This window comes from Lagenorhynchus albirostris, chromosome 4, assembly GCF_949774975.1.
Source record: "Lagenorhynchus albirostris chromosome 4, mLagAlb1.1, whole genome shotgun sequence".
NCBI classification, from domain to species: Eukaryota; Metazoa; Chordata; class Mammalia; order Artiodactyla; family Delphinidae; genus Lagenorhynchus; species Lagenorhynchus albirostris.
The window spans coordinates 45,500,813-45,527,530 of NC_083098.1; the positions used below are offsets into that span (position 1 = coordinate 45,500,813).

At 40.5% G+C, this 26,718-nt stretch overlaps 2 protein-coding genes across 3 annotated transcripts in view; one reads left to right on the forward strand and one right to left on the reverse strand.

The window, feature by feature from the left end:
• MRPL1 (mitochondrial ribosomal protein L1) overlaps nucleotides 1-6,264 on the reverse strand; it is a 101,261-nt gene extending 94,997 nt beyond the window's left edge. Inside the window, exon 1 of the mRNA XM_060147975.1 lies at nucleotides 6,064-6,264. The gene's annotated coding sequence lies outside the window, so the exon portion shown is untranslated. The remainder of the gene's footprint in view (nucleotides 1-6,063) is intronic.
• Nucleotides 6,265-6,569: 305 nt separating this feature from the next.
• Nucleotides 6,570-26,718, forward strand: part of CNOT6L (CCR4-NOT transcription complex subunit 6 like) — a 119,066-nt gene continuing 98,917 nt past the window's right edge. The window contains exon 1 of one of the 2 annotated variants that reach the window (XM_060147972.1): nucleotides 6,570-7,125. Coding sequence is in view for 1 of the 2 variants with exons in the window: in XM_060147973.1 (XP_060003956.1) it covers nucleotides 7,488-7,492 (5 nt within the window). In the remaining variant the exon portion in view is untranslated. Of the gene's footprint in view, nucleotides 7,126-7,373; nucleotides 7,493-26,718 lie in introns of those variants that run through there. The other variant, XM_060147973.1, reaches the window with a different exon arrangement.

Genomic DNA, 26,718 nt, shown 5'->3' on the forward strand with positions numbered 1-26,718 from the left:
ATACCTAAGAGAGGGCTTCCCTGGTGGCACAGTGGTTGGGAGTCCACCTGCCAATGCAGGGGACACAGGTTTGAGCCCTGGTCTGGGAAGATCCCACATGCCCAGAGCAGCTAGGCCTGTGCACCACAACTACTGAACCTGCGCTCTAGAGCCCCGCGAGCCACAAGTACTGAGCGTGCGTGCCGCAACTACTGAAGCCTGCGCGCCTAGAGCCCGTGCTCTGCAACAAGAGAAGCCACTGCAATGAGGAGCCCGCGGACCGCAACGAAGAGTAGCCCCTGCTCGCTGCAACTAGAGAAAGCCTGCGTGCAGCAACAAAGATGCAATGCAACCAAAAATAAATAAATTAAATTAATTAATTAAAAAAAAAGATACGTAAGAGAGCATGTCCTGTTTCAGAAATGGCAATAGTTCACTAAAGGCCAGGGGTGAGAGAGATGGTCAAGTGGCTGCAGATGGTGATGGTAAGTGAGAAGCAGATCATTAAGGGACCGATATGCTTGTGAAATTAGGTTTTAGTTTATCAATTACAGGAAGTCACTGAAAGATTTTAAAGAGCAGAGTCACATGAATAGCATATATTCTTGGAGGATGCTGGGATTATACTTAGTAGGGGTACATTAATAGACAAAATGCAAAAGCTCAGGTAAGAGATGACAGGCTAACTTAAGACATTAGCAGTGCATTGGGATGGAGGGACTAGAGTAATGAAAATATTTATTAGGTCCATTGGTAGATCATGGGGAGGATGGGAAGAAAAGTTAAGGATGCTTTCTAGGATTCTGCATTGGGTGACTATGTACATGATTACAGGGCCATTAGCATGGTGGTACCATTTTTAATGAGAGAGGGTCACACAAGGCCAGGAATAGATTTTGGAGGAAAGACAATGAGCTCAGTTTTAGACATACTAATCTTGACATATGAAGACTGCCCAAATGGAAATACCTAGGAGGAAATTGACAATATAGATATGAATGTGTGGCAAGAACCCTAAGTTGGAGATGTAGATCTGGGAGTTACAAGCATAAAGATGGTAGTTAAAACCTGGAAATATGACTATCTAAGACTCCAAGAGTGTGCTTGGCTCCAATAAGAAAAATATATGGAAGTCTCAAAGAGGAAAACGGGTCTATTATGGCCTCATCTTATGCCACCAACTATCTTCTCACTAAGCAGTGTCTGAAATTGCCATTGTTGTGATTTATACTTTTAAGTTACAGTTGTATCTCTGAGTAACTGCCTCTTAAAAATACCACTGGGGAGAATTAGACTAAGATGACAGGGTAGTATAATGAAGAGAACAACTGAACTAGATATCTAGAAATATCACCCAATGACTTGCCATTGACTGCCTGGGTGATATTCAGCAAGTCACTTTGCTTTAGGTTCCTCATGTGGAAGATGAGGAAGTAAGACCAGGTGACCTTCAACGCTTGAAGACTACAATTCAAACAATAATACTGTCCTGTTGTAGTTCAGTAATTTTCAGACTTATTTAGCAGCAGTTAGCCTTCTTTGAAAGACCTTTCATGCAGAAACACAACGTATTAGTCAGGATGTTTGGTTGCAGAGGTCTAACTCAAGTTACTTATCTGAAGAGAATTTACTAGTTAATTTAACTACACTATGTGCAGTTGGACCGCAAGGATGACTGGAACCGGACACTGGTGCACCACCAGGACTCACTCTCTACACTTCTCATCTCTGTGTGATGGATTCACTCTACACAAGGCAGAATGTAGCTGCTGGCTACTCTCAAGGCTTCCTTTTTCTTTCCTTCTTTCTTGCCTCAGACTACCACTATGGTGAACTAGCCCTTCTTCCCTTAGTTCTATCTGAAAACATTCTGGGGAAGAAGTCTGCTTGCTTTTGCTTGAGTCATATGTCCACCCTGTAGTCAAGAAGTTGGGGGACTCTCTTGAGCTGCAACTGCCACTAGAATCACCTGTTTATAGTACAGAAAGGAATAGTTTCCCCAAAGAAAAGGAGCATGGTTCATGGAACCATGAAAATGAAAAAAGGAAAATTCTAATGCAGTCAATTTAGATGGTCAATATGTAAAACAGAGGCTTTCTAGTTGAGATCCACCTATCTGGTCCTCTCTGTGTACCCTAGGTGGCTTCTGAAGCATAACTCTGAAGGCCCCATGAAGATCACTGGAGTACAACATTAAAATAACTGATTTTATTATTGGCTAGTATGCCAGGTGCCTCCAAATCCTTGAAAAATTGTAGCACTAGATATTTATTTGTGGTGGTGGTACTTACCTTCTAGAACATTTTTGGAATGTAGGGAAGTACTGGAAAGAATGGTGCTGATGTAGATGGGGTTGGAGTGGAGATTCTGAATGTTCTCAAGGGACTGGAGACTGGGAGTGTAGAAAGAAGAGGCAGGAGGACACCAAAATGAACTTTGCCTACTTTGTCATTTTATCTAGGATAAGCATATCATATGGCACACTATTAAAAATGGTGGAAAATGTTTATCTTTGGCCAAGAGAGTGGAATTGTCCTTGGTGTCATCCACAGTCATTCTAGAGAAAGGAACAAATGGGACGTTGATGGAAACAGAGAGTTGATGGACCGGAAGAGGGGTGGAGGCAATGAGTAAAGGCACCTTTCTAGGATGAATATACCCATGGTATATTGGTACCTCAAAAAATATTAACACCTTTTTTTTTTGGTACGCGGGCCTCTCACTGTTGTAGCCTCTCCCGTTGCGGAGCACAGGCTCCGGACGCACAGGCTCAGTGGCCATGGCTTACGGGCCCAGCCGCTCCGCGACATGTGGGATCTTCCCGGACCGGGGCACGAACCCGTGTCCCCTGCATCGGCAGGCGGACTCTCAACCACTGCGCCACCAGGGAAGCCCTCAAAAAATATTAGAAATGGGGATAGAGGGGCAGAGAGGAAGAGGAATAAGATGAGTAAAGATGGGAAGTTGGAGAGGAATGTAGTTCAGTAAAAGGTAGAATATGTCATTGGAATATAGTTTGGAGACCCTGTCAGGAGGTCTGGGAAGTAAAAATTCAAGATCATATTGATTAATACCTATTTAAAAGTTGTACTAATGAATATCAGGTAAATTACACTTAATTATTATTATTATTACTTTTTGCGGTACGTGGGCCTCTCACTGTTGCGGCCTCTCCCGTTGCGGAGCACAGGCTCCGGACGCGCAGGCTCAGCGGCCATGGCTCACGGGCCCAGCCTCTCTGCGGTACGTGGGATCCTCCCGGACCGGGGCACGAACTCGTGTCCCCTGCATTGGCAGGCGGACTCTCAACCACTGCGCCACCAGAGAAGCCCTTAATTATTTTATTAATTATACATTACTAAATAATTTAAATGTAACACTTTTTTTGAAAAGCTTTGTAGCTATTAGTATAAAAGTGTGTACTAAAATCAGTAAAATCAAATTTGTTTCTCTATAAAATAGTAATAAAATTCTTAAATTACAAAATTTAAATCTTTGCCTTTTGAGCAAGCTGCTCAACAGAATTTCAGAAAACAGACAAAGGAACATAGTTACAAGGGATCTTACAAGTCTAGCTACCTGTGCTACCAACAGAAAAAACATGGAGAGATCAGATTTACTCAGATAAAATATTAATTGCTAATTTGGAAAAGACGCAGGTGGTCACTAGAACAACAAGTACTTTTTTTTTTGAGAAGTAATGAAACAATTCTGTAATGATGCAAATAAACATAAGTATTTTCAGAACAAGTTGTACCTACACAGTGCTGCTATTAAACCATTTTGTTCAAAAAGACCTTACATAAGCCAGACGTTTTTACTTGGATAAATCGCTTCTTTAAAGAGATATTTTCTTATTGAGTTATTTTATTAAAAAAATTTTTTTTCAGTATATGCCTCTTTCTCTTTCAGTTCCCTAAAAATGCAATGTTCAAAATCAGCTCTTTACTTTTTTTCTATACTTTCTCTTTCATAGAATTGTTTTCTTTTTTACTCTTAATTTAAACATTGCAATATCTGTCAAACATGAAAAAGTCCCATGAAATAAGCTATCAAAATCAAGTTACTATTCTGTTGCAAACTTTGATCTACTATAAAACTACTTTTTAAAAACTACTTAAGTGCTACTCTTTTGTTGTTGGAATGTCTTTGAATTGGAGTCTTATGAGGGAGTTTAAAAAATATCAGCAAAGACTTAATTTCTCAGCATTTGTACAGGGTCAACTATTTAAAAATTATTATTTCTTTAACGTCAATCTCCTTGCAAATGAGAAAAATAACAAGCTATTTTTTGATGATACGGTTATACTCATTAATATATGAAAATATTCCTTTCCTGTTTTTAGTGAGTCAGTCTATTTTCTATGGTGTAAAGAGAACAACCCAGAGAGTAGAGATTATTTAAACTTAACCTGCATTCAACTGACCTTTTTATAATAAAATCCACTATTCTTAACTCTGAATGTCACAATTATAATTATTCAATGGATTGTGATGCATTTAGTACTTAAAATTTAAAGGCCAACAATGAACATGGCCTATATAAACATGAGCTTCAGGACCAGCAAACCGCACCGTTCATTTGTGCTTCTTTAACATCCACAGAGGCTCTCTCCTCCTTCCTCACCCCAGTCACTACAGCTACTCGGCCTGTGAGATTGGCAGGTATCACGTGGCTCAAGTGAAATTGCTAGTGCCATCAACTTTATCCTCCTGGGCATCATTGTGACTATTAATTTTGTGTTACCTTTCATACTTTCATTTCTGGTTTGTTCTCTGAGAATTTCCTGTTTATGGGTCTGTTTCCCCTACAACGGCTGTGAGCTACTTAAGAATAGGGACTACATATGCTTATTATTGTGTCTCTGATGCTAAATACAATGTCTGGAATATAATACACCCTCCAGAGATGTTTGTTTATGGTATATGGATGAATAGCTAGGAATCTATATACCTACAGGTATTTGAAGAAGCTTAAATGTGTGAGGATATCCCATCATCTGATTTATATATTTCAGGTGTTTATTTTCCTCTTTTCTTCAACATTTGGTAGTATTTCTCCGTGGGGCAAGTGTTTCTGCGCCAAGGAGAAATGCCGTGGCAAGATGCCACTGGGGCAGGTTTCCTATTCTGGGCTCCTGCAGTGACTTGTTTGGCTTTGTTGCTTACAAAGCCAAAGGTGATTATTCATTATATGTGAGCCTAGAATCAAGATAGTTAGGAATAAGTGGGACTTCTTCTAGGATTATGGCCATTTTCAGATCCATTGCAGAAGCTGGTAAGGGGGTGATATTGCTAGGGAGGGAAATGGAAACTTAACGGAGGGGGGAGGCGGGGAAACAAAGTATAGCCTGCGGTCTTCTATGTCTTGAGGGGCTTCTCCAATTACTCACTCACACTTCCGGGTGACAAAGATGAAAATGATGCAACTGTTCTTCTGGTGGACTCTTTCAATAACTTATCAGTTCTGGCTAAATGATGATTTGCATTTTTACCGCAACTTTCCCCCCCAAGAGATGAAGGCCTTTCACGTTCAATAATAGGGCCTAAGATTAACTGCAACCAACACCACGTGCTTGGTGTGCTAAACAACACCCCTGTGGGGAGGGGGTGGAAATCCTGAACACTGCTAATATACCCTTGACCAACACTGGTAAGTACGCAAGCCCGGGGCATGCGTTGGGAAAGAGATTATGCAAAACTGCAACAGCAGTATTCCGCCTCTAGAGCTGGTATAATTTGTTTTTGGACTGCTCGTGGTAAAAGCCGAAGCTGACCCACGAAAACAAAATTAAACCCCATAAACTTCAGATGTCAAGGCCACATTCGCCAAGTAAACATTACTATTCCTAGTTTACATTTTGCCGTTTTCATTCTGTAACTGGCACGGCCAAACAAATGTACTTCTACAGTGAGAGGGGAGTCTCAGAAAATAAACAGGACGGGATTATCGTAGAGCGTCACAGGTTCTTTTATGTACCCCTCGCTATGTAAGTTACAGGCGTTACACGTTACAAAAAAAAATTAAACAACTGAAGGTGTCAGGAAACATTTTCTTCCTTCAGGTCACTTCCTTCACCTCACCTGGCGTCCCATTCGCCACTCAGACCAGCGCTGGGCTTCGCGGTCAGGCCGCCTCCGGCGAGCGGGCAGTAAACAGCGCCAAGTCCGGGCACGAACACCAGGGGAGGCGGGATCACCAGTGTCTTCCCGCCACCCCCCATAGCTTTGCGGCTGTGGCTTTTTGATAACCTACCAGCCTCTCCGGCTCTGCTCGTCACTCAAGCCAAGAAAAGCGAGTAAGGAAACTGCAAGGGTAAAGGAGAAAATGGGTAAGAGAGCTGGCAGCCGCGCGCGCACGCGCACCACGACCCAACGCGGCGCCCCGGGGGTGGGGCCAAGGCGCGGCGCTGGAGCTCCGCCTCCTCCCCCTCACCCCACCCCTCCGCGCCTGGGAGTGACTGACTCTCGCCAGCCCCTCCACGTCAATCAACCCTCCTCCTTCTCGCACTCTCTGCACCTTCTTATTAATCTCAATACCGATAGCGCGCGGACGCCTCTCCCCCGGCCCTCGGGGGTGTGAACGTGTGTGAGCGAGAGCGGAGGCACCAAAAGCTGGCGTCTCTGTGCAGCAGCCTCGGCTCCAGCAGCAGCAGGCGCAGCAGCAACCCCCGCAGCGGCGGCAGCCCCGGCGCCAGGAGGCCAAGGCCAAGGCCAGGCTCTGTGCGGCTCTCCGAGTAATAGCCGCGGCTCCGGCGGCTGCGGGGGCGCAGCTTCCTCCAGCAGGGCCCTTCGCGTCGGCGGCCGCGGCCGCGGGGCCTCTCCTGCGCGCCCAGGGTCACCGTCCCCGAAGCCCGGCGGCGCGGCCCCCTCCCAGCCCCCCATCCGTCGCCTTCTCGCTCCCCTCAGCCGTCCTCCTCGCCGCCGCCTCTGCCGTTTCTCGGCGGCCCGGCCCGGCCTGCCCGCCCCGCGTCCCCTCCGGCCGGTGCCTCTTCCCCCGGCGGGCTGCCTGCATGTCTTTGCTGCCCTCAGCCCCGCCGCCACAGCCGCCGCCGCCTCCCCCGCCGCCGCAGCACCAGCACCAGCAGCAGCCGCCCCGCCGCCGCCGCCGCCGTCGCCGCCCGGACCCCGGCGCGCTGAATGCAGGTGAGGAGGGGGCGCAGGCCCTCGGCGACCCCAGGCCCGGGCGCCCTGCGCGCCCGCCCGCGAGTCGGGATCCGGGCCCTGCCCGCCGCCGCCGCCGCCGCGGATTCCCTTCGGGGCGGGCGGTAGCGAGGCCCGCCAGTGGGTGTTTGTGTTTGCGTCTGCGGCCGCGGCTCCGGAGGGGAAGCATCTGTGGGGGCCTGGCGCGCGCGCGCGCGCGCGTGTTTGTGTGTGTGTGTTTCCCCTGCCGCGGGGAAATGGCTGCTGTTGCTCCTTCTGGGCCAGAGGAAGAGAATGAGGTAGAGTGTTTTTGTGCCTCCGAGTAGGATCGAGAGTGTTGGGAAGAGGAGCGCGTCCCCGGGGAAATGAGGTGGGAGAAGGACAGATGTGCCTGGGGGTGTGCGAGTTGGGACTTCGGCGGCCGGGGAGGCGGCCTGAGGACCCACAGCGAGTGGGTGTGTGTCGGGTGCGGGGATGACCCGCGTCTCTGTCTGAAGCGGCGAAGGCTCCGGGGTGTGCGTGCGTGTGTGTGTTTGGGGGGGGTGGTCCGCGCCCAGGGCCCGGGACTCTGGGGGCGGGTTCCGTGTGTTTGGGACCCCCGAGTGGCGTGTCCCTCCCCCTTTGTGGCCGAGGCTCAGGAGCCTCGCAGGTGAGAGCTGCTCCGCGGGGTCCGGAGAGGGTGAGTGTGTGTTCCGCACACACACAGCAGCGGGGCCCGGGAGCTGTGGGTCGGGGCCGCGCCGCCGTTCCCGGGGCCGCGGCAGGAAGCGCGCCGGCCTGCAGCGCGGCCTAACCGCCTCGGCGTCCGCCCGCCCGCCCGCCTGCCTGCCTCTCACCAGCCTCCCCGGACGCCTCCCGGGGCGCCGGGCCCGCGCGGGCCCAGGGCGCTGCCTAGGGCCTGGGCAGGTGAGGGTCGGAGGCGGGACGCACCGATCGCTGTCGCCTTGGCCGCCCCCACGTCTCCTGAGGAGAGGCGAAGGCATATTTCGGCGTTCCGACCGCAAGCTCTACCCTCTGGCCGGCGGTGGGACCCGAGGGAAAGTGAATCAAAGCAGTAAATCTCGAGAAGACGCGGTGTCGAGATCCCTTTTTTTCATCCTTTCCTTAAGGCTGTGTGGAGGGACTGAGTACATATTTTCAGCTCTTTTTTCGTTGCAAATACTTTTTCGTTGATAATACTTACGCATTTTTTTTTAAGATAAAATTTTTCTCGGAGGGGCGGGGGAAGAAATGGAAGCTGGCTTCCCTGCCCTATGGTGTTGGTAGGATTGGATGGATTTCGTGCATTTGAAATTGTTTTATCCTGCCTCCTAGGGGGAAAGGGGTGTACACGCCGAGCTGAGGAGGTCGGTGAGGAAGAGGAAGTTACTGGAGCTGTCATCCTCCTTAGCACAGCCGACTCTTCAGCTTAGGCTGTTTAGATGCATTGTGTTCAGGGAGTTTAGCTGAGCCTTTTGTACACATGGGAAGCACAGTACTATATTTTAGGAGATACTACCTTATTGCCTCTAGTTATCTTAGTTGTCAGTCAAGATAGTCACGTATAAACAAGTTTTCCCTCACAGTATCCGAAACCTAGATCAGGCAGCCCGTATGGTCTACTCCAAGTGTGTGCTCTTCGAAGGCTATTTTGAGAGTAGTTTAAGCAGAACGCAACTGTAGAGGTAAATCTGCTGTCAGTAGGCATACAGTGCATTTCAGAACCAAATATAAATGGTATTTGAATGATTATTTGCTCTTTACTTTATCTACTCCACCCTCTATTTGCGTCTAGTTAGCTCATCTAGCTAAAACCCTATGGATGAAGTCGTCATACAGATTCCATCCTTGCAGGCCATGCTCTGTGTAATGGTCAGAGATTGCTCCTTTCTGAACCTGGTCTCACAAAGAAATGTTTCCTGCTGTTCACTGGGAAGTGAGCAGAAGAGCAGGAGGGGTGGAGAGCTGTTTTCTATGAACACTACTGGAAAAACAACACATATTGTTCAGTGGAAAAAGGACTTGTTTTAGGGACCTCAAAACTCTGGCTATGCCACTTTTCTTGGCTGTTTTACCTTAGGCAAGGTACCTAATGTCTGTAAGTCTGTTTTCTCATAGGTAACAAGGGGATAAGACGTTTATAGTAAGGTTGTCCTGAGGATAAATTGAAAAAACATATGTTTGGTACATAATAGCTGCTTAGTTAAATACTAGTTCTTCCTCTTGCAGCCCTGACTGTAGGCATTGAAAAACATGTATAAGTACAAATACTTACTGGATTACTGAGAGAAATATTATGTCACCTTAAGTTAAAAATCAAGACAACAGAACATTTGAGTCCTTTGATATGCATAAAGTATATATAAACAATGTTAAATGTATTTTAGAAGTCCTTTTTCCTTGAACTGACTGTCATTAAAATAGCCTAGTGTACCAGTTTATAGAGACTATCTAGTCATACTTGATTTGTTTTCATATTTTCGAATAGGCCATCTTTCAGTTTCATTACTGTTTTTGTGAGTTCTTGCTATGTAGCCCTGGAAAAAATTGTTTAAGCTAAATATAGCACATATATGTTCCAATACAATCAAACATCAAAAAGGATCAAGGACCTAGAGTTTATTTATATAGATCCACAAACTATAAGTGCCACAGAATTGCTATGTAATTGTTTTAGTTCATGTTGACTGATTCTGGAGAAAACAAAACAAAAACTTTTGGAATATCTTCCTGAGCGGAAGCAAAAATCTTCTATCAACTTTCAGTAATTTTCCATTTTTATTATTCTGTGTGGAGTGGTAAGTGGGCTGTTCATTTAATTTTAATTGTATTGTGCTGGAAAAAATAATGGTATGGAGTTTAAGGTAAAGACAACAGAAAGGCTAAATAAAGCGTTTTTTCTTTTTCTCTTTTTTTTTTTTTTTTTTTTTGGTGACGGCAGGGTGAAGATGATGTGGGAGGAGTTTCATTGGTTTAAGTTTGTAATGTCTCTGTTTACTAACACCGGGTTTCCTTAGGCCTTATATCATTATTATTTATATCAGCAATGTTAAGCTTAAAAAAAAAACCTAGTAAAGCACTAAAATTTCAACACATTTTTGAAGTATTTTTGTGAAGGATAGGCGGGAGAACTTTATTAGAATGCAAAATGTCATGGTTTTGTTAAAGTGTATCTGTTATGGGTGTATGTGCGTTTACAGTGAACAGAATTATCTGCCATATGGTTATATTGAAAGGAAGAATTCTTAATTTAAAAACTATGTGATAATTTTTAATACTTTAAAAACAATAAAATAGAAGTGAATTTTGCCCTTAACTAGGTATTTGGTAATTTTCATTAGACATTATGAATTATGGTATTTTAAAACACTTTGTAATTTTTTTTTAATTGGGAGAATTGAGGAGGACATTTTTCTGTAATAATCATGAAAACAGGTGATACTGAAATAATATGTTAAGATATGTGAAGAGTGAAATTTATTACTAACAGTGGACTCCTCTTGCTATCATTTTAAAGTAATTATAGTAAAATCAAGGTGGAAAATTGTTTAGGTTTTAAAATTTAATGTTACTTAAGTGGCCTTTTAAACAGTCTTTCCAAAATATCCCTTATAAATGTCTTTAATTAGGGGGAATTGAAATACTTAAGGTTTATGCATGTTTTACTTTGGGTAATGCTAATTAGGGTAATAAATATACCCCAGAATTTCAGTGGCTTAACACATGTAAGTTTGTATTTTGCTCACATAACAGTCCAGTGCAGGTGCTCCTTGTTAGCAGGCTTGTGGCTTACCTCCATGTGGTAATTGAGGAACCCAGACGCCTTACATCTTATGTCTCCACCATTCCCTGGAGCCTTGGAGCCCTGCCTCTTACCCACAGGACATTTCTTAAGAACCCCCAAAGACAAACATCTGCCCACATTTCATTGGTGATAATTTGTCACAGAGCCTTATTTGAATGCAAGGGGGATGGGAATGTAGTCCCTGGGTGGTGGACAACTTGGGGCATTTCATGATGTTATTTTAGATGGTAGCATATATTTGTGAAATTATGTCTGAAAGGTAAATTATAATACTAAAAATTGCTTTCCATCTTCAAAGCGTAAAATTGTGTGAAGGGGTGGGGAGTAGTGGGAAGAGAAGGGAAGGAATAAGAGCCACAGGAGGAGAAGAAGGACATTTCTTCCAAGGTAGGTTTGAATGACAAGTAAACGTCAGCAGCTATTTAAAGATACAGATTTTACAAAGACCATTACAATTGGATTTTATAACCTTTAGTGGGTCTCTCCTTTGCCATCCAGTTACTGCTTGCCGTTGTGGTCTACTGGGTTCTGGCTGTTTGAGTTATTTCTCTTTGTACTTTGAAATCAGTTGACTTTGAATTTCAGTTTCTGAGGTATAGTTTCATGGGAAACATATTTTTAAATTTTCTTTTTTCTGTTGGGATAGAGCATTACTATTATTATTGTTTTAAAATATCATTTAGATGGACCTTACTGTGTTTTAGTGTTTTCTGTTGCTGTTTTTTGTAATTCTAAAGTCATTATAATTAATATTTGTGAGGCTTAACCCAGAAAGAACAATAAAATCATCAAGTAAACAACAAAGGCTCAATTATTAACTTGTGTTCATGTTTCATAATGAAAATACTACAACTTTCTTTGACCACCTGCACTAATACTGAACCATAATACATTAATTTTATTTCTGGACTTTAATTTTAATTGAATTGCAGCTTACTCTTTTACTGCCTAGGATTATTGTAAAGTGAAACCTCAGCTCCGGGTATACTTTTATTTGTCTTTATTCTGAACAGTTTGGTTAGGAATCTGGGGAGTTTTATATATGTCTGTATTCTCCAAAAGAAAGATTTTTGAGTAGTCTGGCTAACTTCTCCATGCTAAGTATTTCTAATGTTTTGCATTTTGAGCCTCTTCTGTACCCATTATTATACTTTGTTCTAAAAAGAAAGTAGAAGAGACCCTTGTGAAGCTTATAGCTTATGAATAAGGTAAATAAAGCATATAATTTAGTTGTTTCAAAACAATAAATGAACAAGTGCGAGTCACTACAATATAAACTGTTTGCAGACATTCTGTGAGGGAGTAACATAAAATGGAATGGTGGGTGGGCCAGGGACTACTCAAAGTTGAGAGATTTGTTTTGGTAACAGCTTTTTTGAGATATAATTCACTTATGGAAGTAGCCCATTTAAAAAATATCTCAGTAGTGTTTAGTATATTCACATTTGTGCAGCCTTCACCAAAATTTATAGAACATTTTAGTCACGTGAAATATAAATCCTGTATTCTTTTGAGTTATCACTCATTCTCCCATACCCCTAATTCTAGGCAATCACTGATCTACTTGTATTTCCATATGAATTTTAGGGTTAGCTTATCAATTTCTGCAAAGAAGCCAGCTAGAATTTTGATAGGAATTGTGTTAAGTCTGTAGATAATTTGGGGAGCGTCACCATCTTGACAGTATTAAATGAGTCTTCCTATTTATGAACGTGGGATCTTCCCATATATTTAGATTTTTAATTTCTTTTGACAGTGTTTTGTAGTCTTCAAAGTTTTACACTTTTTTTGTTGCATTTACTCTTAAATATTTTATTCTTTTAGATGCTGTTGTAAATAGAACTGTTTTCTTAATTTCATTTTTGGGCTGCTCATTGCAAGTATGAAAAAATACAACTGACTTTCATGTATTGATGTTGTATTCTGCAACCTTGCTGAACTTGTTTATTAGTTCTAATAGTTTTTTAAATGAATTCCATCTGCTTTTCTGTATAACAAGGATCATGTCACCTGTAAATAAGTATAGTTTTTCTTCTTTTCCAATCTGGATGCATTTTATTTCATTTTCTTGCCTAATTGCCCTGGCTAAACATTGTTGAAAAGCAGTGTCAAGAGCAGATATTCTTGTCTTATTCCTGATCTTGGGGGGGAAAGCATTCAGTCTTCCACTATTTGATATTAGCTAATGGGGTTTTCATAGATGCTGTTTATCAGGTTGAGGAAGTTCCCTTCTGTTCCTAGTTTGTTGAGTGTTTTTATCATGAAGGGGTGTTAAGGTTGAGTTTTGAGGGAAATATGAAATATGAGTTAGAAAAGTGAAGATGCTAAGTCCAGTGATACATGGCAGATAATGATGCTTAACTTGTTTGGGAAAGAGGGGCTAGCTTTCCCCCCCTCTTTTTCCCTCTCCCTTCTTTTCTCTCTTCCCTACCCCTTTCATGATCTCTCATTGTCTTCCCATTAATCCCTATACACATTTGGAGGGCCCTTAATCCTTTACTGAAGATTTTCTGAATAATTTGGGTTTTTTGATCAGTGGAGAATATTGTTTCTTTTGAAAAACATTAATTAAAAACAGTGTGGAGAATTTTTTTTTTTTTTTAGTTTGATAGCTAGGTTGGAGCAGGACACAGGAAGCAGAGAGAAACTAAATCATAAATGAAGCACTAAACATAGAGTTAAAAAGAAGGGAACAAACCTTTGTGATAAAAAATGTATGGTTAATGAAGAATTCCATGTTTACTTTGAACCTGGCTGTCACCTGACCTTTTTCCCAAAACATTTCAGCATCAATGGTTTCACTTTTGTAAGTTTTCTGCATAGTTTTCTAAAAAGTTTAATAGATTTCTTAGGAAATTTTGCTCTGCAAGGTAAGGTTATGATGCACTTGATGTGGTGATTATCCTTCATTTACTTTTTGAAATTTTAATTACACAATTGCATGCAGCTGCGTTCTGATTAGGTAATTTAAAAAAAATTAATCATTTATTTTTGGTAGAGTTGGGTCTTTGTTGCTGTGTGTGGGCTTTCTCTAGTTGCGGCGAGTAGGGGCTACTCTTCGTTGCAGTGCACGGGCTTATCATTGCGATGGCTTCTCTTGTTGGGGAGCATGGGCTCTAGGTGTGTGGGCTTCAGTAGTTGTGGCTCACGGGCTCTAGAGTGCAGGCTCAGTAGTTGTGGCGCACAGGCTTAGTTGCTCCGTGGCATGTGGGAAATTCCGGGACCGGGGCTCGAACCCGTGTCCCCTGCATCGGCAGGTGGATTCTTAACCACTGCGCCACCAGGGAAGCCCCATGATTAGGTAATGTTAAAAAAAATATATTTCTGGGCTTCCTTGGTGGCGCAGTGGTTGAGAGCCCGCCTGCTGATGCAGGGGACACGGGTTCGAGCCCTGGTCCCGGAAGATCCCACATGCCACGGAGCAGCTGGGCCTGTGAGCCATGGCCGCTGAGCCTGCGCGTCTGGAGCCTGTGCTCCGCAACGGGAGAGGCCACAACAGTGAGAGGCCCGCGTACCGCAAAAAAAAAAAAAAAAAAAAAAATTTCTGTGTTTCATGTTATGTCTCAGAAATCAAATAACTTTGGGTTTAGCCAAGAATCTTTCTGTTCACAAGGCAAAAATTGATAAGTAGTAACAGAATTTTTGTTTTGTATCCTCTTTTGTAGCAGGATTATTACTTTTCATTAATTTTTTTCAGTCTACTTTAAAATCTCATTATAGGTAAAAATTTATTTCTAATTTTTTGAAGAAATAAGTAGTTCACTTTGCTGTGTGAGAGACTCATCATTCATGCTGAATAGACAGACGCCTAGTAATTGTGGTCTTTTATATTGTTTTCCTTTATTAACAGTAGAAATTGGTGACACAAAATAGAAGTTACGACACTTTATCTTTCTTAATAGTCATCTTTTGCAGAGAGAACCTCTCTCTGTAATCTCATAGTTTAGAATCTTTTTATTTTTCTCTCCCCAAATTACTTAGATTCCCTAAATGAGTAAAATAGTTCAGTTATATAATACCAGTTACAAATACTGATAAGAGAATAGAACTAGATTTAGGATATACCAACCTTAATGTCTTTCTATACACAGACTTTGCTGGGATCTTTACATGTATATCCATAGCTCTTTGATCATAATGTTTATATTTAAACAAAACCAAAAAACTGACAAGGTATGTTCTGCTATAGGTTCATATGTAGTGCAATCTGCTGCAAAATCTACATATAAATTCATGAAATAATATATTGTGAATTATGTACAGGATGATAACCTTGAAATAATAAGAATTTGAATCACCAAAAGTATATCTAACCTATTAATGAATATTTATTAAGCTTCTACTGGCTATAAACTGTTAAATTCAGGGTTCTGGGGAATAAAAAGTTCAGAATATAGTCTTTTATACCAGGAAGTGGAACTAATATTTATCAGACTACTGAGTACTAAGGACTGTGAAAGTCATCACCTTCCCTTTTAAATATGTAATCAAAATTAGTGTTCAGAAAAGTCCTGTGAATTAGACAGTATGATTCTCATTCTCTAGCTGGTTAAGAATGTGAGTCTTTGATCCTTCACTTTCTAGCTCTTGGGAAACTCATTTAACTTCTCCATGCTTCAGTTTCCTCATCTGTAATAAGGAGATAGTAATTAATAATCCTTATCCTACAGGGTTGTTGGGAGGGTTAAATGAAGTAATGCCTGTAAAGTGCTTAAAACAGTATGCGGCACGTCTGAAGTAAAAAAGCAAAACAAAACTAAAAAACGCAATATATGTTAGCTGTACTGTTTCTTATTGTTAGGAGCCATATGAGTTAAATAACAAATCTTAAATATTGATAAAACTAATATTTAAAACGATCTGTTTGACTCCAAAATATTTACTCTTATACAACTTACACTTATAGGGGATTTAAGCCTGGATAAATAGCAAGCAAGTGAAGGCAGAATATGCTAAGTGACAAAGAACATTAAGTGCTGTACCGTATAGCAGAGTACATATGGGGTTGTAGCCTACAGCGATAAAGAGAGGAGGTGGAAGTTGATCTCACCTTTATAGTTAGGAGGAAAGGAAAAGTTAATGGATTACTGCAGCATTCTCCTTGCTTGTTTCCCAACATCCATTATTGCTGCTTTAACTTCTGTTTCTTTGTAGGCTTTGTCACCAGAGAAATCCTTTTAAAATTCTTTCAATATTGCTGAAATTCCCTACTTAAAATCCTTAATAATGTTACTGTTTTTTGGTTGCCTATTATGAGCTTAAGGGTAGGAGTTGGTAAGATTTTTATGTAAAGGGCCGTATAGTAAATGTTTTGGCCTTGTGGGTCATGGAAGATTTCTGTTCTATATTGTTGTTGTTGTTGTTTGTTAAATAAACAATCTTTTAAAAATGTAAAACTATTCATTGCTGGCAAACCAAGCTATAGTTTGCTGACCCTTGTGCTAGGAGATTTACATGAATTAACTTCTTGTTAGAATCCTGGCAAAGTTGATATTATTAATTCCTATTTTATAGTTGAGGAAACTGAAGGTTAGAGAGGCAAATTTGATGAAAGTCACATAGCAAGTAAATGACACAAGAGATTGAATTCAGATTTAGGTCATGGGAATTCCTCTACTTGTATACTTCCCAGTGTATCCTGCTGCTTATTGCTTTTAGAATAAAATGGCGCTTTCATGGCGTTGTATGTAAGGTCCATCATGTTACTGGCCTCTTGTACCTTTCCAGTTTTATCATTTATTACTCCTCCTCCTTCAAACATATTCTCTAGCCTAGCCAACTGAGTGACTTAGATATAGCCTAGTTTGTGCTTTATACATGCCTACAATACCTTATACTCTACGACCTCACTGACTTTCTTAATAACTCACCTTAGATGCTCCCTACTCCAGGAAACCTTGCCTCACACTTCCAGTCTTTGCTTTATGCTTTTTCTCTGCGCTCCCCTAGCATCCTGTGCATTCCCCTTTTATGACATTTACCAGACTGTATTTTGTTTACCTGGTTTATGTCTCTGCTTTCTCGTTAGACTGAGATTTTTAAGGGCAGAGATATACTAAATGTTTAGTATATTTTAGGGGCTTAGTAACTGTTTATTAAATGAATGAATGAATCAAATGGCATTGCAGATGGTAGAAATTACATCAGCAGATACGTAGTAGCAGAAAGGTATGAGTCCAAATCAATAGAATTAGAAATGAAAAAGGAGAAATAAAAACTGACACTGCAGAAATACAAAGGATCATGAGAGATTACTACAGACAACTATATGCCAATAAAATGGACAACCTGGAAGAAATGGACAAATTCTTAGAAAAGCACAACCTTCCGAGACTGAACCAGGAAGAAATAGAAAATATAAACCAATCACAAGCACTGAAATTGAGACTGTGATTAAAAATCTTCCAACAAACAAAAGCTCAGGACCAGATGGCTTCACAGGCAAATTCTATCAAACTTTTAGAGAAGAGCTAACACCTATCCTTCTCAAACTCTTCCAAAATATAGTAGACGGAGGAACACTCCTCAACTCATTCTACGAGGCCACCATCACCCTGATACCAAAACCAGACAAAGATGTCACAAAGAAAGAAAACTACAGGCCAATATCACTAATGAACATAGATGCAAAAATCCTCGACAAAATACTAGCAAACAGAATCCAACAGCACATTAAAAGGATCATACACCATGATCAAGTGGGATTTATTCCAGGAATGCAAGGATTCTTCAATATACGCAAATCAATCAACGTGATACACCATATTAACAAATTGAAGGAGAAAAACCATATGATCATCTCAATAGATACAGAAAAATCTTTTGACAAACTTCAACATCCATTTATGATAAAAATCCTCCAGAAAGTAGGCATAAAGGGAACTTTCCTCAACATAATGAAGGCCATATATGACAAACGCACAGCCGCCATGGTTCTCGGTGGTGAAAAACTGAAACCATTTCCTCTAAGATCAAGAACAAGATAAGGTTCTCCACTCTCACCACTATTATTCAACATAGTTTTGGAAGTTTTAGCCACAGCAATCAGAGAAGAAAAAGAAATAAAAGGAATCCAAATCGGAAAAGAAGAAGTAAAGCTGTCACTGTTTGCAGATGACATGATACTATACATAGAGAATCCTAAAGATGCTATCAGAAAACTACTAGAGCTAATCAATGAATTTGGTAAGGTTGCAGGATACAAAATTAATGCACAGAAATCTCTTGCATTCCTATACACTAATGATGAAATATCTGACAGTGAAATTAAGGAAACACTCCCATTTACTATTGCAACAAAAAGAATAAAATACCTACGAATAAACCTACCTAGAGAGGCAAAAGACGTGTGTGTATGCAGAAAACTATAAGACAGTGATGAAAGAAATTAAAGGTGATAACGAACAGTTGGAGAGATATACCATGTTCTTGGATTGGAACCATCAACATTGTGAAAATGACTATACTACCCAAAGCAATCTACAGATTCAGTGCAATCCCTATCAAACTACCAATGGCATTTTTCACAGAACTAGAACAAAAAATTTCACAATTTGTATGGAAACACAAAAGATCCCGAATAGCCAAAGCAGTCTTGAGAAAGAAAAACGGAGCTGGAGGAATCAGGCTCCTGGGCTTCAGACTGTACTACAAAACTACAGTAATCAAGCCAGTATGGTACTGGCACAAAAATAGAAATATAGATCAATGGAAAAGGATAGAAAGCCCAGAGATAAACCCATGCACATATGGTCACCTTATTTTTGATAAAGGAGGCAAGAATATACAATGGAAAAAAGACAGACTCTTCAGTAAGTGGTGCTGGGAAAACTGGACAGCTACATGTAAAAGAATGAAATTAGAACACTCCCTAACACCATATACAAAAATAAACTCAAAATGGATTAAAGACCTAAATGTAAGGCCAGATACTATAGAACTCTTAGAAGAAAACATAGGCAGAATACTCTATGACATAAGTCACAGCAAGATCCTTTTTGACCCACCTCCTAGAGAAATAGAAATAAAAACAAAACTAAACAAATGGGACCTAATGAAACAAAATCTTTTTCACAGCAAAGGAAACCGTAAACAAGATGAAAAGACAACTCTCAGAATGGGAGAAAATATTTGCAACTGACAAAGGATTAATCTCTAAAATTTACAAGCAGCTCATGCAGCTCAATATCAAAGAAACCAGCAACCCGATCCAAAAATAGGCAGAAAGGACAGGAATAAAGACGCAGATGTAGAGAATGGACTTGAGGACTCGGGGAGGGGGAGGGGGAAGGGTAAGCTGGGACGAATTGAGAGAGTGGGTGGACTTATATATACTACCAAATGTAAGATAGATAGCTAGTGGGAAGCAGCCGCATAGCACAGGGAGATCATCTCAGTGTTTTGTGACCACCTAGAGGGGTGGGATAGGGAGGGTGGGAGGGAGATGCAAGAGGGAGGAGATACGGGGATGTATGTATATGTATAGCTGATTCACTTTGTTATAAAGCAGAAACTAACACACCATTGTGAAGCAGTTGTACTCCAGTAAAGATGCTTAAAAAAAAAGAAAATGGGCAGAAGACTTAAATAGACATTTCCCCAAAGAAGATATACCGATTGCCACCAGACACATGAAAGGATGCTCAACATCACTAATCATTAGAGAAATGCAAATCAAAACTACAGTGAGGTATCATCTCACACCAGTGATAATGGCCATCATCAAAAATCTACAAACAGGGCTTCCCTGGTGGCGCAGTGGTTGAGAGTCCGCCTGCTGATACACGGGACACGGATTTGTGCCCCGGTCCGGGAAGATCCCACATGCCGTGGAGCGGCTGGGCCCGTGAGCCATGGCCGCTGAGCCTGTGCATCCGGAGCCTGTACTCTGCAACGGGGGAGGCCACAAGAGTGACAGGCCTGCGTACTGCAAAAAAAAAAAAAAAAAAATCTACAAACAAATGCTGGAGAGGGTGTGGAGAAAAGGGAACCTTCTTGCACCTTTGGTGGGAATGTGAATTGATACAGCCACTATAGGGAACAGTATGGAGTTTCCTTAAAAAACTAAAAATAGAACTACCATACGACACAGCAATCCTACTACTGGGCATATACCCTAAGAAAACCATAATTCAAAAAGAGTCATGTACCACAGTGTTCATTGCAGCTGTATTTACAATAGCCAGGACATGGAAGCAACCTAGGTGTCCATTGACAGATGAATGGATAAAGAAGATGTGGCACAATATATACAGTGGAATATTACTCAGCCATAAAAAGAAATGAAATTGAGTTATTTGTAGTGAGGTGGATGGACCTAGAGCCATACTGAGTGAAGTAAGTCAGAAAGAGAAAAATACCGTATGCTAACACATATATGTGCAATCTAAAAAAAAAAAAAAAGCTTCTGATGAACCTAAGGGCAGGACAGGAATAAAGACACCGATGTAGAGAATGGACTTGAGGACACGGGGATGGGGAAGGGTAAGCTGGGATGACGTGAGAGAGTGGCATGGACATATATACACTGCCAAATGTAAAATAGATAGCTAGTGGGAAGCAGCCACATAGCACAGGGAGATCAGCTCGGTGCTTTGTGACCACCTAGAGGGGTGGGATAGGGAGGGTGGGAGGGAGGGAGACGCAAGAGGGAGGAGATATGGGAACATATGTATATGTATAGCTGATTCACTTTGTTATAAAGCAGAAACTAACACACCATTGTAAAGCAATTATACCTCAATAAAGATGTTTTAAAAAGAAAAATAAAAGGTATGAGTCCAGATTCAAGGAGGAGTGGGACATTGAGTTAATATCTGGTTAACTTCCAGAGCTTCAGTGGGAACAAGGAGGTGATAAGGCAAATTGGAGCATGATTATTATGGAGGGGTTTGAATGAGGAATTTAAGTCTTATTCTAGGTTTAATTCTAGAGCACCAAGTGTGTTTTTTACATCTGTAAATTGGGGTTCTCTTAGTAATGCCTGAATTTTATGTCATAATATCGTTTAGATGATATTTTATAGGACATGGCTGTATAATTGTTTTGATTAATAGTTATTAATAGTTATTGCAGATATGGCTCTAGAATCAAGTAATTATCAATACTACTATTAAAGGCTTTGGGAACATTGAGTGATTTTGAGAGGCTGGTGGCAGTTTGGAAATAATTATTTAAGAAGTTTAATCTGGTTGAGGTATGCAGAATCAGTTGCGGAGATCAGTGTGGGAGGAGGGAGGCTCTTTTTTAAAGAATTAAAATTAAAATATGAAGTGGTAAGTCAGGAGAGAGATGTGTCAATTGGGATAGAAAAGAAAGCTTTTAAGTGACATCAGTGGTTGAATATGAAGGAAGAAGTCAAAGATAACTGAAAAATCAGAAGGAGGATACAATTTGGGGAAGATAATTATGAATTTTATATTAGACAAATTGATTAAAATTGGAATTATTTCTATTTTTGCCTGAATTTAGGCCCTACTTACTTTATGCCTGAATACCCTCAGGATTGGTTTTCCCCTTCCTCCCTCTAATGCATGGGTGTTATGTTTGGATATGGGTGGATGTTTGGTTGTATGGACTCTTTGGCAGTCTGCAGAAGTCTGTGGAGCGTTTTTGGAATAATGATTTTTAGTGAATGAAATAAATAAGATTAAAAAGGAATGTGTTGGGCTTCCCTGGTGGCGCAGTGGTTGAGAGTCCGTCTGCCGCTGCAGGCGACACAGGTTCGTGCCCCGGTCCGGGAAGATCCCACATGCCGCGTAACAGCTGGGCCCGTGAGCCATGGCCGCTGAGCCTGCGCGTCTGGAGCCTGTGCTCCGCAACGGGAGAGGCCACAGCAGTGAGAGGCCCGCGTACCGCAAAAAAAAAAAAAAAAAAAAAAAAAAAAGGATAGGATTAGCAGTACTAATACACATATAGTATATATTGTGTGTATAAATTGTACACAAACTTAGGTCATTTTTACTTTTATTAGTTTACAAGTTACAGTACTTGTAGCACATTTCACGATTAATCAACTTGGTCAAGAACTATTGCTCCATTCAAATTTTATTCTTAGCAGCTCTTTTATTGAATTTACACACATTTCTTCATTGAACTACAGTTATTTGTAAACACTGTTAAATATTCTTTGTGGAAAGCAACTTTAAATACATTTTAGAAAGAGATGGGAAATACATAAATGTTTACAATATAATAATCATTGTTTACCTTTTGCTCATCTTTCCTAGACTATAAGGTGTTTAGGGCAAGGAACATAGTTCTAATAATTAAAAGTAATGGATTTTTGATAAATGTTTATAAAGCATTACATTTTCTTTTAGTCTTTTTGTAAAACAACTTCGAAATAAAATTTTTAAAAATCGTTAATAAAACAATTCACTCTTCTCAAATGGAGAAATAATAGACATGCATTATGTGCAACTGGGTTTTAGAAAATAGCAAATTTTATTCCTTGATTCTGTGATTCTGGGTAACTGCCTATTGTTCCTAGTATGTTGTAAGTATGCTGTCCTCATTTTATCAGCCTCAGAACAAGAAGAAGGAAATTCTGTATTGGTTAGCTCAGGAGGAAGGTAATGAGTTTAAGTAAAAAAACAGGAAATTTGTTCCTCTGTGACCTTTGATGAGTTTGTGAATTTGGCATTTTGACTGCGGGGTTGAATTTCAGAAGAGTTTTATATTTAGTTTGCTTTGTTGCTTTTGCAGAATATCTACCTGCCAAGAAAAAATAGGAATCCAAGTTAAAGGCTCTGCTGCCTTTGTGGGAAATAATGGACAATACTCTTCCTTTTGCTGACAAAATCTGGGTATCTGTATTTTACAATGACTGGTTTTTGCTTTCACATAGAGCCAAAGTATCCTTTTCCTGGAACCAAGCGTGACTCAAAGCCTTTGTAAGTTCTCTTTTTCTTTATCCTTTTAAGCAACTATTTTAGGAGCTGTTTTAAAGCTGACACCCCTTCCCTTCAAACCTTTTCCACTCAGCACAAAGCACCACCTTATTGGCAGTCATTTGTATGAGTAGAGTGGGTACTCTCCTTAGGCATTTATTCATGTCAAAAAGTTAAGGATTAGCTCTGTTGTTTAATGCTATCTGTTTTGGATCAGCCTGAGTCTGCATTGGCCTTTCCTTTTAAATTCTTTCATAATTAAGATGCTGGCACCTAGGAACCCTTTCCTGGATGGAGCTTTTCTTTGTGCCTTATCGAGTTTTATCCCAGACAGAGTTTAGTTACTAAGGCTTTTCTGTTTTATTTCTCTTTTTAATGGAGATTTGTAGATTTAGATATGGTTTTTCTAAATTCTAAACCCTGGTTCTCAGATAAGTAAAACTAGGTTTAACACCTCTTTATGTATATTTTGCTATGTATATCTAACGTTGGAACATTGTGCAATTTGGTTCAGGTCAAAAAGTATGGGACAACTATTATGATTACTGTCAGACTTTAATGTTAGTCAATAAAACGTTGTATTCAAGATTTAATTAAATTGTTTTCCCAAAGAAATAGAAAAGCTAAAACAATTAGAAAAGCTGTTCATTATGAAAAGTGTTCTTTAGTTAAATCCTTAGTTTTTTTTTGTTTTTTTTTTGCGGTACGTGGGCCTCTCACTGTTGTGGCCTCTCCCGTTGCGGAGTACAGGCTCCAGATGCGCAGGCTCAGTGGCCATGGCTCACGGGCCCAGCCGCTCCGCGGCATGTGGGATCTTCCCAGACCAGGGCATGAACCTGTGTCCCCTGCATCGGCAGGCGGACTCTCAACCACTGCACCACCAGGGAAGCCCAAATCCTTAGTTTTTGATACTACTATCATGTTCAGTTTTCTAGTAATGAAAACCAAATGATTTTTTAAAAATAAATTATTTATTTGTGGCTGCATTGGGTCTTCATTGCTGCGCGGGGGCTTTCTCTAGTTGCGGCGACGGGGGGCTACTCTTCGTTGCGGTGCGCGGGCTTCTCATTGCGGTGGCTTCTCTTGATGGGGAGCATGGGCTCTATGGGCATGGGCTTCACTAGTTGTGGCACACGGGATCAGTAGTTGTGGTGCACGGGCTTAGTTGCTCTGTGGCATGTGAGATCTTCCCGGACCAGGGATCGAATCCGTGTCCCCTGCATTGGCAGGCGGATACTTAACTACTGTGCCACCAGGGAAGCCCCCCAAATGAGTTTTTGAATTAGTGTTTAAATTTTCTTGATGCAATACAACATTCATAATTTATACACAGATGATTTTTTTTGCTTATGTAAACAGACTTAAGGCATTATATTTGTGAAATATTAGTGAATTATTTGATTTTACATACTGCTAGAGAGGCAGAGCCTGAAATTAGAAGGTAGGAGAAAGAAAAGATGAAGTATTTTATTTTGTTATGAAGTGTTAGCATGTTACTTCAGTTTTTTTCACATTTAACACGTTGTGCTGAGTCCAGTTTTTCTAGTGGATTTGTTATTTTGAGTCATAGGAACTCTCATACTCTTGACATGCTTACTTTTTTTTTTGGCTGTACCACACGGCTTGCAGGATCTTAGTTCCCTGACCAGCGATTGAACCCATGGCCCCTGCAGTGGAAGCAGGGAGTCCTAACCACTGGACCACGGGAATTCCCTTGATACGCTTACTTTTAAAAGTGTGGCTTATCTAGATGATCTGTGATCCTCTTAAAACTGCCCTTGCAGCCTGTCTTAGTTTGGGTCTGAACATATTTACTCTTTCTTTACAGCAGCAAAGATCTTTTCATTTCTGGTAGGTTTGAAGCAACAGACGTTGCTGTGGATTCTTGTTTACTCTTCGTTTAGATTGCACAGACAACTGATTTAGGAGAATACTTTTCTTTGGGTACTACTTTTTGATTAGGAGATTTAGGAGACTGCTTGCAGTAAACTTTCTGATCTTAAATTGTAGACATCTTTGTGAATAGAGTACTCTTGCTTCTGTTTTTTCCCTTCCCACTTAACTTTAGTAGGTTAACCATGGTGGAGAAGAGGATTTCGAAGGAGAATTTCCAGCATTCAGATAGAGTGACCTTTGATGATTAGTATGTTAAGGAGAATGCTGGAGAATAGACTTTGCGTGTTTATCCTTGAACACTTGCCAGATGTATTGGATAGTTCCCTCTTGACTTCATAATAGCATCTTGAGTACACAACAGGGTGGAAACCTCGTTGTCATCCTGTGGCAATTTTCCTGCTTATCCTGGATATCTTACAACTGCCCTTCAAAGAGGGATGTGAGGTATATTGGAGTTAGGCTGATAGAGAATTTAGAGGACAAGCGTACAAATTTTAAAAATCACAAATCATTTTTCTTATTTATTTTGTCAGTGTCTGTATTTGTGATTAAAGTAGGAAATGAAAGAGAGGAACTGCTAGTGTGAGAATTCATTAGACAAATGGGAACATTGTTTCCCTGTGTTATCTCAAAGTTTATTGAATAGTAAGCCGCACTGTAATGGATGTTACATTTGTTGTGCCTGTATCAGAAAATTGAACTGTTTCTGAGTCAGTATGTACTCCATTCAGGTTACTTGGATTCAGCATGTTAGGGTTACGATTGTAATAGGATTTGGGTATTCCTGGGTATCGTTGATTTTACAATGTTGTGTTAGTTTCAGGTGTACTGCAAAGTGATTTAGGTATACGTATACATATATTCATTCTTTTTTAGATTCTTTTCTCATATAGGTTATCACAGAATATTGAGTAGAGCTCCCTGTGCTATACAGTAGGTCCTTCTTGGTTATCTTATACATAGTAGTGTGTGTGTATTCAACCCAAGCTCCTGATTTCTACCAACCCCCCCATGTTTCCCCTTTGGTAACCATAAGTTCTCTATATATCTGTAAGTCTGTTTCTGTTTTGTAAATAAGTTCATTTGTACCTTTATTTTTAAATTAGATTCCAGATATGACTTACTTCAGTTAGTATGATAATCTCTAGGTCCATCCATGTTGCTGCAAATGGCATTATTTCATTCTTTTTTATGGCTGAGTAATATTCCAACCATAAATCGTTATCCATTGTTCTGTCCTTGGGGACATCTGCTTTATCCATTCCTCTGTCCTTGGGGTTTCTGAGGGGACTGTATATATGAAGAAAAATGGGAATTGAATTAGCAATTCATTAATATATAGGCCTTGTGCTGGGCTGGTTTAAAATTAAGGCCTGTATGGACCTCCTACTCCTCATCTCTTCTGTTTCTAGATCAACTTTTTGAAAATCAATTTGCCTAAGAATGAGTTTGCTGAGATTAGAAAAATTAATTTCTTTCACTCAGAAAAATTATTTTGAAATTTATGTTGCCATGTGTATCAATAGGTCTGTCTTTTTTTCATATTCCATAAAGTTCTTTTATTTTAGTTTTTATTCTTTTAACCTTTTTTTTCAAAAAAAATTTGAAGTATAGTTAATTTCCAGTGTTGTATATGTTTCAGGTGTACAGCAAAGTGATTTATATACAGCAAAGTGATTTATATATATAAATTCTTTTTCATTATAGGTTATTACACGATACTGAATATAGTTCCCTGTGCTACATATATAGGGGGTCTTTGTTGTTATTTGTTTTATATATAGTGGTGTGTATATGTTGATCCCAAACTCCTAATTTATCTCCCTGCTCCCCTTTCTATCCCCTTTGTTTTCTATGTTTGTGAGTATATTTCTGTTTCGTAAATAAGTTCATTTGTATCATTTTTTTAGATTCCCCATATAAGTGATATCATATGATACTTGTCTTTCTCTGTCTGACTTAACTTCACTTAATATGATAATTTCTAGGTCCATCCATGTTGCTGCAAATGACATTATTTCATTC